At 36.0% G+C, this 12626-nt stretch overlaps 1 protein-coding gene across 19 annotated transcripts in view; it reads right to left on the reverse strand.

Moving 5' to 3' along the window:
* Pfk (ATP-dependent 6-phosphofructokinase) overlaps nucleotides 1-12626 on the reverse strand; it is a 94782-nt gene that overhangs the window by 80967 nt on the left and 1189 nt on the right. For 7 of the 19 annotated variants that reach the window (XM_071686322.1, XM_071686316.1, XM_071686320.1 and 4 more), the window contains exons 2-3: nucleotides 4022-4187; nucleotides 1027-1095 (exon numbers count right to left, since the gene is read on the reverse strand). In XM_071686322.1, the coding sequence (XP_071542423.1) occupies nucleotides 1027-1095; nucleotides 4022-4108 (156 nt within the window). In that variant the 5' untranslated portion in view covers nucleotides 4109-4187. Of the gene's footprint in view, nucleotides 1-1026; nucleotides 1096-4021; nucleotides 4188-12186; nucleotides 12271-12626 lie in introns of those variants that run through there. The other 12 variants (XM_071686318.1, XM_071686326.1, XM_071686331.1 and 9 more) reach the window with 5 other exon arrangements.

Genomic DNA, 12626 nt, shown 5'->3' on the forward strand with positions numbered 1-12626 from the left:
GGGTTTTCATGACCAAGTGAAGAGTATGGTTATTCCAAGCATGCTGACATTATCACAGGGTTGAATTATGGTGTTTCAAAATTCAACTCAGGGAAGTGAATGATTCCTAGATGGCAATAAAGGGAGGAAATGTATTTTGGCATTATCAAATTTAACTAGGTTACTAGAATTTCAAACAGGTCTGGATTGAGATTGAAAATATGTTCAGTACAAGAAAGAGAATGAGTATTAAGAGGAAGAGAGGAGGGAAAATAGGCTGCATGATATGCTACTAAGATGTGAGGCAAATGAGGAATGCCTGGGACACTATCAGAAATATGTAATGATATGTGCAGCATTTTCAAAAGTTTTGTTGTCACATACAAATATGATCACTTAGGGTTCTAATCACTTATATCTAGCATTTTTCAGGAGTTTCACAGCTTAACAAATCCTTATAAAACAAGATGATGCAGGTGTTGTTCAAGCCTCCTTGACATTTTCCCATAGACTGAACCAGTGTCTGGAAAAGATTTAGGCTGTAGTGTCTGGTAATAATGCATGGGATGCTAAAAAAGGCTGTATGTTTCATCTTGAGACAGAGGTGGATGATTCAGGACTTTTGTTTGTATACACACCAGCCACATTGAACAAATATGAATAGGTAATACCTTTCCCTTTATACAAGGGTAAATGAACTATATCTGTCTAGTCCTCTGATATAACTTGTCTTTATTCTGGGCTCTCTTGCGTAACACATGAAAACAAATGTACACTTCATCCTTCCTCCTTCAATCCAGTTACTTGATCCACATCAGGCAATTTTGCAAATTTTAACATTTTTCAACTTGTTCATTATCTAGATAATCTAGAGAACAGAATTTGTATATATATACAATTCGACCATACAGGAACTTCCATGGAATACCTTCAATGCCTGATCTATTGCAAAGAAAATGTTTTTTAAAAACTGAAAAGTTCAGTGAATTCTTTCACACAAACATCTCACATCTGGGAAGTCTTTCCCCATAAAAGACCACAGCTTACCAACTTCTGCTTCTGGAAAGAGTATGGGACGTATGGTGGAGCTTCGTGCCTATGCCTCCTGAACAAGCTCTGTAAAAAGGTCAGGGTATTAAAAAAATTTCACTTTTAGGTAAAATCTTTTATGAAAAAAGAAATACAGAAAAGAATTAAGGCAGCTTTTGTTAACAAAATAATTACAAAAAAATTCTGATATTATGGACATGCAAAACCTTATGTCTTTCATGCCAAGGTATATATTAATAAATGACAAGTTTGTGCACACTGATATATAATCATTTTTAAATTCAATACGAGAACTAGTCAATATAACTTCAAACAACATTTATAAAGCTGCTCAATAACATGCATAACTGACTGACCTGACTAAGACAGAAGTAAAACTGTCAGACAATGATATCAAATTACAAAAAATATGATTTAGTGTTTTAGCAATCACAATGGTTACAAGTAAGAAATGATAAGCCTTACACGAATTACACAAGAGCATGCAAAACATGTAAAGCATGGATCTAGAGTCTAATCTAACCCCTTCACTGTCTTTAGATTTTCATGACATTCCTAAAGAGCTGTCAATTCTCGGTGAAAATGAGTCGTAACCCTTAAAATGCAACATACATTATTTGATGGTTGATGGTCTACTGTGACATTCACCATATGAGACAAGCTTTCTGCACCGTTATTTCAAACAGCATGCCACGCTAGACATAAGAAAAAGATGATAATGTTTTACCTATGGCAGTACAGGATTCAAACCCAGTCCTACTATGCAGTACATGGTTGGCCAATATGCTAACCATTGGACCCGTTGCTCATGAACATGGCTAATAATAAAATAATCAATTTTCTACTGTAGGTTCTATAGCCTAAATGTTACTTTACCTAGCTCCCATGCAAGTGGTAAAGGTTCAAATCCTACTAAAGCACTATACAGTGGTGGTTAACTGTCTGGTGTAAGTACTGATGGTGAAATGTGGTGATTATTAGTAACCTTATTATGCTGATGATTCTGGGAGGTGGTACCAATGGTGGGGTGAAAAGTATGGTGGAAAAGAAAAACATGCTTTACTGCTAGGAATTTATCATTCTAACCAAAAACTCAGTTTCTGTTGTTAAAACACAAACCATGATTTCAAAGAAATGAAATTTCAAGCAAAAGAAGAGCAAGCTGTAATCATTCAAATGATCATAATTTACAAAAGTTTAAATAATATGTGAGTATTTGTATGTTGCTCTCAAAGAAGCTGACTAGCCTTATGATGATCATTAAATTCTGGGTGATAAAGAAACACACTATAACTGGCAACTTACTTTGCTAAAGAATTAAGCAAACTCACTTTACTACACAGTTAAGCCATTCATTCAAACAAACTAAATGAATAACTGCTTTCAATAACAGTAAAGGTCTACAAACATTTACAGAATATGTGAAATATCTTTAGAAATACATGTTATCCAACTGTTATCACATCTGCATAATTGTAGATGGTTAAATTCTTAAATGCAATAAATTTGCATTCAAAGTTATACAGTCAACAAATTCCAGTTTTAGCACCAATTCCCTTAGAGTAATAATTGAAAAATGAAATAAACACTCAAGAACAAAAAATAAATAAGTGCACATGCTGACAAAAATTACTGGAAAAAAAAGAAATAACTGTTGGTTAAGTCAATGGCTAGGGAGGAAGTACAAGCTAAGTAAACAAAATATGTAAGAGAACAAGTAAATACCACATCACTGGAACTCTGCCAGTGAGGAAGTTGGGAGTTGTGGCAATTCTAGAATGCCAAGACTGGTCACAGTATACTGCAACATTTAGTTCTAGTAATAATCTAGACTGGAATATCAGTATCTATCACATGTTCATTACGAGCAATGCTTGGGTAATTACACTAACAATATTTTGATGTAAAGTCAATTGCAATATAAGAAAATAATTCAAACGGAAAGTAAAAGTGTTAAACAAATCTAGTGCATTTTGATGTAAAGTCAATTGCAATATAGGAAAATAATTCAAACGGAAAGTAAAAGTGTTAAACAAATCTAACGGAACATTCTATAAAACTCTAAATGAGTATCATTATAGGGATGGCCACCATCGAACAAACTAGACTCAATCCTCTCACTGATGTCAAAACTTAGTTCTTGAAATCTTGTTATACAAAAGTACTTCAAACTCTTGTCCTAGCTTTGAATTCAAGAACATATATGAAATATACCAGCACAAAAAAAATTCCAGTTACCTCTATCTGTTTCATTCTAATACCTCTTAAATATCTTTATGCACTGTAGAATAAAAAAATGAATAAATCAAAAAACTTCTTTCTTTCATACTATTCGCCATTTCCCGCGTCAGCGAGGTAGCGTTAAGAACAGAGGACTGGGCCTCTGAGGAAACATCCTCATCCAGCCCCCTTCTCTGTTCCTTCCTTTGGAAAAAAAAAAAAAAAAAAAACTATGTGGATAATTAACCTTATTTTCAGTCACTGAAAAGATTGAAAAATAAATAAGAAAAAAGAATACCTACAGTACATTCAAAAGGGCAAAGTATTCCAGCTGACATGTTTAAAAACAGTTTTCATAAGCAAAAGGATTACCATTAATTCATTTAAAATCTTTTTATGGCTGCTTTACCCAAGAACAACAAAATGAGCCTGTTGGTGGTGGTAATCCTTTTTTTTTTATCATGGATATTATTTGCAATTTCAATAAAATCAATAAACTGAAATACAATGAGTGTATTCAAATCTAAACCATACATAACGGATGGAAACAGAAAAATCTTAAGTTAACATTCAGGACAGAAGTACGGAGAAACTTTGCCACATATTGTATTAGTGGATTATGAAATTATCTTTGCATGTTATATCATAAATAAAAGAAGTTGGTTTGGATGTACAGTATCACTGAAAACTTCCATGCAGGCAGACTGTTAAAAGGGCACCACACATTTCAATGATCATTGGCTGATTCTCATATCTTCTAAGGTTTTGTTACCCGTGGGAAAATTCTCTGAAGCTCTTCACGAGAAAGCTTAGCTTTCTCCAGCTTTTCCCGTAATTCATCCACCACTTGAAGCTCCATTTTCACTAGTTTCTGCTAACTTCCACTGGGATGTCAAAAAGGAGGAAAAAAGAGAGCAAGAGAGGGAGGGGGAAGGAGGCTGAAAATAATGCAAATCATAAAAGTGATAACTGATGCAAAATGTGTCAAAATTACTTCTGCAACACAGTACTTTATGCAGTTGGTTTTGAAAATAATGAAGTATTAGCAAACTTAATAAAAACATATAAAATATGGTATGGATTCAAAAGCTATGCAACCAATTCAAACATTTACTAAAGCAAATATAATGAAACTACAGTGTTTTGGTCTGCATTGCTGGAAGAAAATAATTCAGCCTCATAAAATTTGTCCATACAAATGTACTTTCAAAACTAAATCTCTCTTGCTCCTATAACTTAAATGTAATCAGGTTAGCAGATACTAGTATATAATATCAGAATACATATTCAGTCTCCATAGTTGGAGATTACAAAGAATTCCTTGATTATATTCAGTATTTTATGATTAACATCACTTGCCTTTAAAAGGTTATGAACATTTTCCAAAAGTACATTAATATATCCTAAGGGAATTAGCCAAAGTTCCTAGTATCTGGATCAAGAACATTTCCCACACACGACACAATCATGCAGTCTCATATTCCTGACAGCTGTGACCACTCTCCTAATATTCTGGATTTGTTTTTCACCTCTAGTCCATCCCACTATAAATACACAATATCACTCCCTCTTGGTTCATCTGATCACACTCAAAGATGTATCTATTGGAACAGCACCTACTCCTCCAGCAGCATCTTCTAAATGTAGATACTGGCACTTTAATAAAGTTGACTGGAATAACTTATGTAACTTCATTTCTGATTTTCCTTGGGTAAATTACTGTCTCATAAATGTTGATGCTTCTGTTTCCAACATATGCATAGCAGAGGTTATTCTTGCAGGAATGGAAGCATTTATCTACTGTTCTGAGGACATTCAGGCAAGGGATCGGGCATATCGAGCTTGGAAAAACTCTCCTTCCTCTGCCTCCCATTCAGCTTTTATCTCTGCCCATAATCACTGCAAGCAAGTTATCTGTGAGGCGATGAGTTCCTTTATTCAAAGGAAGTGCAATAACCTCTCCTCGTCATCCACTGATAGGTCTATCTGGTCTTTATCTAAGGGCATCTCTAACAACTTCTGTTGCTACTCACTACACTTTCCTTCACTTTTCCACTCTGAAGGTACTGTAGCTGTCTCTTCTACAGACAAAGCAAGTCTCTTTGGTTCCTGTTCTCCTCTAACTCCACCTTGGATGACTCTTAACATTCCTTCATCCCTGATGCTCCTCTCACTTAATCCTATGCCCAGTGGTTCCTGTTCTCCTCTAGCTCCACCTTGGATGATTCTTAACATTCCTTCATCCCCTGATGCTCCTCTCACTAATCCTATGCCCAACCCTGTAATCTCTATTTGGACTGTCCAAAAAGCTCTTCTTTATCTGGAAACAAGCAAGGCTTATGAACCTGATGACATCCATCCCCATGTACTGAAAGAGTGTGCCTCTGAACTTTTCCTTCTCCTTGGAAGCATGAACTGATACATCCTATCCCTAAAAAAAGGGTAACCGTTCTGACCCTCCAACTATCATCCTATTGCTTTGACATCTATATTTCCAAAGTCTCTGAATCCCTCCTCAACTCCAATATCCTTAAACATCTCGAAAATCACAGTCTTCTCTCTGATCACCAGTAAGGCTTCTGTAAGGCGAGATCCTCTGGTGATATCCTTTCCTATCTTACTAATGTCAGGCCATCATCTTTGAAAGATTTTCAGGAGTCATGTGTAGTTGCCCTTCATGTATCTAAGGCTTTTAACAGTGTGGTGTCAGGGCCTCATCTCTAAGCTCCCCTCCCTCAATTTGATCCTTCATATCTAGCTTCCTCTTTGGCCAATCTATTTCTGTGGTTCTTGATGGATAAGCCTCCCACTTTTCTCCATCAACAGTGGTGTCCATCAAGGTTCTGTCCTGTCCCCTACATTCATTCTCCTTTTTTTTCAATGATTTCCTCTCCTCCACAAATAATCCAATGCACTCATACTCTGACAACTCAACACTGCATTTATCCACATCCTTCAGTTCTGCTTCCTCTTCTCTTACTTGATCTGCATCTCGTCTTGACACAGCATCCTCAATAAACTCAGACTTGGACAAGATATCTCAGTGGGGTACACAGAACCTTATTAAGTTTAACGCATCCAGACCCAGTTTCAACTCATCTATCGAAAACTCACAACTCTCATCTCTCCTTTGATGGTTCTGTAATTCCACTTCTTGATTCAATGAACATACTTGGCATTGCTGTAACATCCACTCTTTCTTGGAAACCATATACCAGAGGAATAACTAAGTCTGCCCTTAAAAATCTGGTTGTCCCACTTAGATGTCAACCATTTTCAACAGTTGTTCCATCAATACAAGGGACTGATTCGTCCTTGTAAGGAGTACTGCTCTTACAGTTTGGGGTAGTTCTAGCTCTGCATCCTTACTTGACAGAGTCAAAAGCAATCCAACACATAAAATGTCCCAGGGTAACTTCCAAACTTGACCTCCTTGCCCTACATCGTGATGTTGGTTCACTTTCCCTCCTCTATATGTTTTTACTCCTGAGAGCTGGCTGCTCGTGTACCCACACCACTAGCTAGACCATGCAATACTCAGCAAGCTGCTGCATCACATGATTATTGTGTGGCCAACAGTAACTCAAGGGTGGGCCATTTTGATACCTGCTTCTTTCCCTACAGGTTGAAGATCTGGAACTCTCTACCCACTCATGTCTTTCCCAGTAACTATGACCTAGCACATTTCAAAAGACATGTTTTCCACTTTCTCAAAAATTCTTAAATACTTCCCTTGTCTTTTCTTTTTCCCATTTCATAATTCTCCTCTTCTCTATCATTAATTCTCAGGGAACTTATGCCATACTTGTATGGTTTATGATGTTGGAATTCAGGCATGCTTATGCAGGCTGCCTCTTCACACCCTCATCTGAATTGGAAGTGAAACTCTTAACAGTATGCAAGGTGCTTTATGTCACACACAGATATAATTAGCACAGCAGTAAAAAATCCTGGAGCATCAACTATCCATATAACACAAATGGGGTTTCATGGCTGACAGTGTTGAGACTATAGCCATATCTGTACAGGTTGTTTTTTCCCATCATCACAAACTGGAAGGTGCACTTTATCTGTATGGAGACACTGTACATCACAAGCTACTATAATTAGCACCACGAAAGAATGCTAGACTGTTAATTGCAATTAAGGAAAGGGGAGGCCCTCACACAGTATGCCAAATCTAAATGACTGTACAGCAGCAAATACATCTAACTGACAAAATATATTCAACTTTTCTTGATATATCCTAGTAACTGAAAATTTTAAAATATTCTTTTTTGATTTCTTGATAAACCTCCATCCTTAGGAATCATCTAAATTTTCTCTGCTTCATTATTAAGGGTTAAAGGGTTGAATAACAAAATACAGGTATCACATGACATTCTAATCCTACTCCAATTAAAGTTTACAACAGTCTTGAGCTTAAATAATTGATATAGAAAAAAGCGTGGTAATAAAAAGAGTGTGGCTGAGAGAGCAGAAAAGGGGGCATTGAAATGGTTTGGACATATGCATATGGAACAAATGAATGAGGAAAGGTTGACAAGGAGGATTCATGCGTCAGAGGTGGAAGGAACAAGCAGGAGACTAAAGTGGAGGTGGAATGGTTTTGTGAAAAAAATTTTGAGCATTCAGGGTCTGAACATGCAAGAGGGTGAGAGGTGTGCAAGGAATAAGAATGAATTGAAACGTGGTATACTGGGGTCAACATGCTGTCAATGGACTGGAATAGGGTATGTGAAATGTCTGGGGTAAACCATGGAAAAGCTTGTGGGGCCTATATGTGGAAAGGGAGCTTTGGTTTTGGTGCATTACACATGACAGCTAGAGACTGACTGCGAGCGAATGTGGCCTTTTTGTATGTTTTACTGCACTACCTTGCTGATGTAGGGTGTGGTGATGCCATTTCTTGTTGAGCGCGCGCGAGTGTGTGTGTGTGTGTGTGTGTGTGTGTGTGTGTGTGTGTGTGTGTGTGTGTGGGGGGGGGGGGGTGCCAGGAATGGATGAAGGCAAGCAAGTATGAATATGTACATGTGAGTATATGTATGTGTCTGAGTATGTGTGTATATGATGATATGTATATGTAGGTGTATGTATATTGGTGTGTATAGGAGTTTATGGGTCTTTCTTCATCTGTTTCCTGATGCTACCTCTCTGATGCCGGAAACGGCAATCAAGTATAATGAAAATAGTAATATCTCTAAACCAATTCACCATTATTCCTCTATTTCCCTTAATAAAGTCATCTGTATCATCGTATACATCACACCTCACTTCTTTAACTTCACTCAAAAAATCCCACATTCTCACACCTTCATCTTGCACAAACTTCGTTTATCCCAATCATGCTGCATTAAAATACTCACAACCTCCATCCTCCTATAGTCATCATCTACAGCTTTCATATTCTATTCACACATTCACACACATGAAAGAACGTTATTTACTGTACGTGAATGCATGCAAACCACTTTCACTTAATGAAAAATGCAACTTTTTGAGGTGATAATATAAAAATAACAATTTCAATGGCCTCCCCAGACAGGTGCACATCAATATTCTTTAGTAAAATTTGAAAATAGTGATAAAAGCAAAGGCTTTGTTTAGCCAAACGTGTGATATGACTGATGTGGTTAATGTAACTGGTAGACAATTCATCGAATCCTTCATATACATATCTCCATTCTCTCATAGAGTTTACATAGATATCATTATGAGTTGCTTAGCCGAAATGTGACAAGACTGAAGTGAGATGCAGTGTCAGTGAGTGGGTGGATAAAAGGTATAAGAAATGAATACATGGCAACTATACTAAAATGCATGGCATTAGTAATGATAGCAAATTATGGAAATACAACTGAAGAGGCAATATATTACTGAGCTATGTCATCTAAAAATTATTTCCTACAAGCTTATCACCAGTTTGAGTAATAATATGTACATGATAAGTACTACTGAGTAAACAGCAAAATGATACCATTTACTAACAAAAGTTTCTTGTAATATTTACAATGTAGCTCAGAATATGAATCTCTTCATACCTTAATCAATTCAACAAGTATTTATAAAAGCAATACAATCAATGGATGATACTGCAGTCTCAGGTATATATATGATTAACACTGTTAACTATGATAAACACAAAGACAAATGGAAACCTATGGAAGCCTGAACCCAAAATCAAATTAATGCATACACAGGCCATCCATTTTATTATCAAATTTGGATGATCTCCAAAATATCTCAATTTTTTCGAAGAAAATAAGTACTGTTAAAAACAACTTTACAAAGGTCAATTATAAATGCCAGCAGCCAAATCAAACTATTTTGCTTCCCATTATATAAATAACTGTACTGGATTTTCTTGACAAATATTCAACAGAATACTTTTCAGACTGTAATCAGAACACCAAACTCATCTCGAATAAAAAGGGAATATCACAACTTGGATTCAGTCAAACTTTAAGGGATTATTTGAAGAGGTAAATCTCCTGCATATGTCATTTGTGCATAATTAGTGGAAAGTAAACTGCAATGGATAATGATCTCTATCTAATCAATCTATATCCCTAACATCCATTCTTTCCAGGAACTCTCATCAAGGTGGTGGCCATGGAATATGAGTCTCCAATTATCTCTGTCCTTACATGTCTCTCTCACATACACCATTCTAAGGTTTCATCAACAATTTCTCTCCCTCCAGTATTCTTCTGCTCTATTTCCCCATGTTACAGATGGTCTTCTTCCCACATCCACCCCTTTAATCATACTATCATGCACTCTAATTGTAATCTCATCCTGCATTCTTTCAACATGCCCAAATCACCTCAAAATATTAACTTTCCCATTATCAAACAAATAGTAATAATTCAGTATGTCATTACATAAATTCACAGGCTCTTATAGTCTGCAAGGAAACAACAAGGAATCACACATAATCAATAGCACACCAGTAATCCAGCCATGGATTATAAAATCAAAAAAGCGATAGATTTCCAAAGTTTTGAACTATACACAAATATTTCAGGTATTAATAAGTTACTTCTTTACAAAAGTTACTAAATCACAAAGAAACATGAGTGGTCAAGACACTAGGACCACTCTATAAAAATGTTTTTGCACATTTCTAATTACTTATATTTTGGTTTAGTTTAAATAAAAAATTTTGCTTTACACAAGCTACATGAGGAGAAACCTCTGGATACTAGTAGACAATGGCATAGAGCAATATCATTACATCACTCTGGATATGCTGAAAAATCAAAGAACCTAAGCATGTACTTCATCCATATATTAGAAAGTCTATGAGACCAAGACACTGTTGTTTCATTAACCTTTACACAACTTACTTCGTTTCAGAATATCATTTCCCAAAAATTAATCAAAACAAATTAAGTTATGATAGTAAAGCAGCATAAAAACCAAATCATTAGAAGCTGGTAATGCTTGGCAATGTAAAGTAACTGTTAATGCATACATAAAACAAGCACATTCATGCTTTATAATGGACACACATCATATTCTTATTTTACTAACCTAAAATGTTCAACATTCCTTAAAGCATGAGAGGACAATGGTATCATTCACTTTCCTTATACCATTTTATTAGTAAATGTAGTAATTTTCCCTGCCTCTGAACAGTTGTTGCACTCATGAGATGGCCATATTCAAAAAGGATAATTACTTAAAAAATGAGACCAAACCAGTAAATGTTATTTGCAGAACTCAGTTTCTTGCATCTTGGCTTGATAAAATGCGTGGTTACCTAATAATCTCCAAAATATGGTAAAACAAAAAACCAACATTATCTATGGCACCCTAATACAAGTATTCCCAGCAACATTCTTCAGAGGCAATATTGGACAATATATTGGAACATCATGGATTCATCATTTCCCAAACACAACACCAAAAGTAAGGTTTTCGTAGATTCTGTATATTTTTCTGCTGGCATTTCACCCAGATCTATATCAAAGAGCCCCACATTTTCCGATATAATATTCACCATCAACACCTTATGTAATTCTGCAGGAAAAAATGTAATGCTCAAAGTCCAACTCTACAACTTTAATTCAATTTTCAAACACTACATTACCACTGCATATCAAAGCCAGATTCATTGTATAGTTACAATGGTAAACTGCTAGGTTAATAGTTACCATAAGTTAAACAAAACATACATGAAAAAAAAACTTGATACATTCTTTTTTAAGTTGAAGGCTCCAGTCACAGAAAAAATTCCACATCAAGGCCAGGCCTTAACTGAAATACAAAAAAGTGAATTAAACTGAAAAAGAAGAGACAAGGAAAGTATTCACGAATTTTGGAAGTGAAAAACTCATCTTTTAAAATGAGCCCGGTCAAAATTGTTGGCAGAGACATGATAGGGTAGTGAATTCAAAAGCTTCAAAGTGTAGTGAGAGAAAAGTTATCAAAACAGCACATCCCTGAGTTGCCAATGGCCACACTGTAATCAAATGATGCAGCAGTTTGCTGAGTACTGTGTGGTATAGCTAGCAGTGGGGGTACACATGCAACCAGTTCATGGGAGCAAAAACCAAAGCAACCTGCACTGGACCAACTTGCAGTATTTTGTTCAGTTTAACTTTTTTCTATCTCCCATCACCATACTGTTCATTTCTCAATACGTGCAAGAACCTAATGTGAAAAGTCAATTAATCCAATAATAAAATGGCAATTGGAAAGTAAATGATTACCAAGAAAACTTCAGTCACAGCTAGTAAGGAATGTATGGTGCTGTTTAGACGAATCCTGAAAGACTGGATGAAACAGAAATGCATGATAAACAATGCTTGCCACTTCAAACTAAAAGGCCATTTTCATTGTTATCCTCTTAGAGGTGAGTTGTTAGCGTTATGAAAGAAAGTACTCAACAAAATTTCTGACTGTATGTCTAATCAAACTACAATGAATCACCTGTAAGTTGTTGCTGAGTTCCACAACTAAGGATGACTGAGGTGCTTGCTAGTGTCCTAGCCTGTACCCCTCCCCTTCATTCACCCTTCAGAGGTGACCTTGAATCAGTGGCACCAATAACAGGCAGGATGATGCAACTAATGGTTTTAACCCAAATCATGGCATCTGAGTCTCCTTCTTTACTTGATTATTTCTTAAGGTAGCGGGTTTACAGCAATTTACATAACTTTCAGAATCTTACATGTCATTACTATGAACAGGTTCTCTGTCTGTCATGCTTTGACATTGATGTTTCGGACAAGTAGCTATAGTTTCTTACTTAATAATATAAGTTAATAAAGTAATCTATCTTGAGTTTCAGGATTCAATGTTCAGCTGCTTTACCTTGGCCTTCAATAGCTGAGTAACTTGACCAAGCTTCTATAAAACATCTATCAGCC

The sequence above is a fragment of the Panulirus ornatus genome, chromosome 42 (assembly GCF_036320965.1).
Source record: "Panulirus ornatus isolate Po-2019 chromosome 42, ASM3632096v1, whole genome shotgun sequence".
Classification (NCBI taxonomy): Eukaryota; Metazoa; Arthropoda; class Malacostraca; order Decapoda; family Palinuridae; genus Panulirus; species Panulirus ornatus.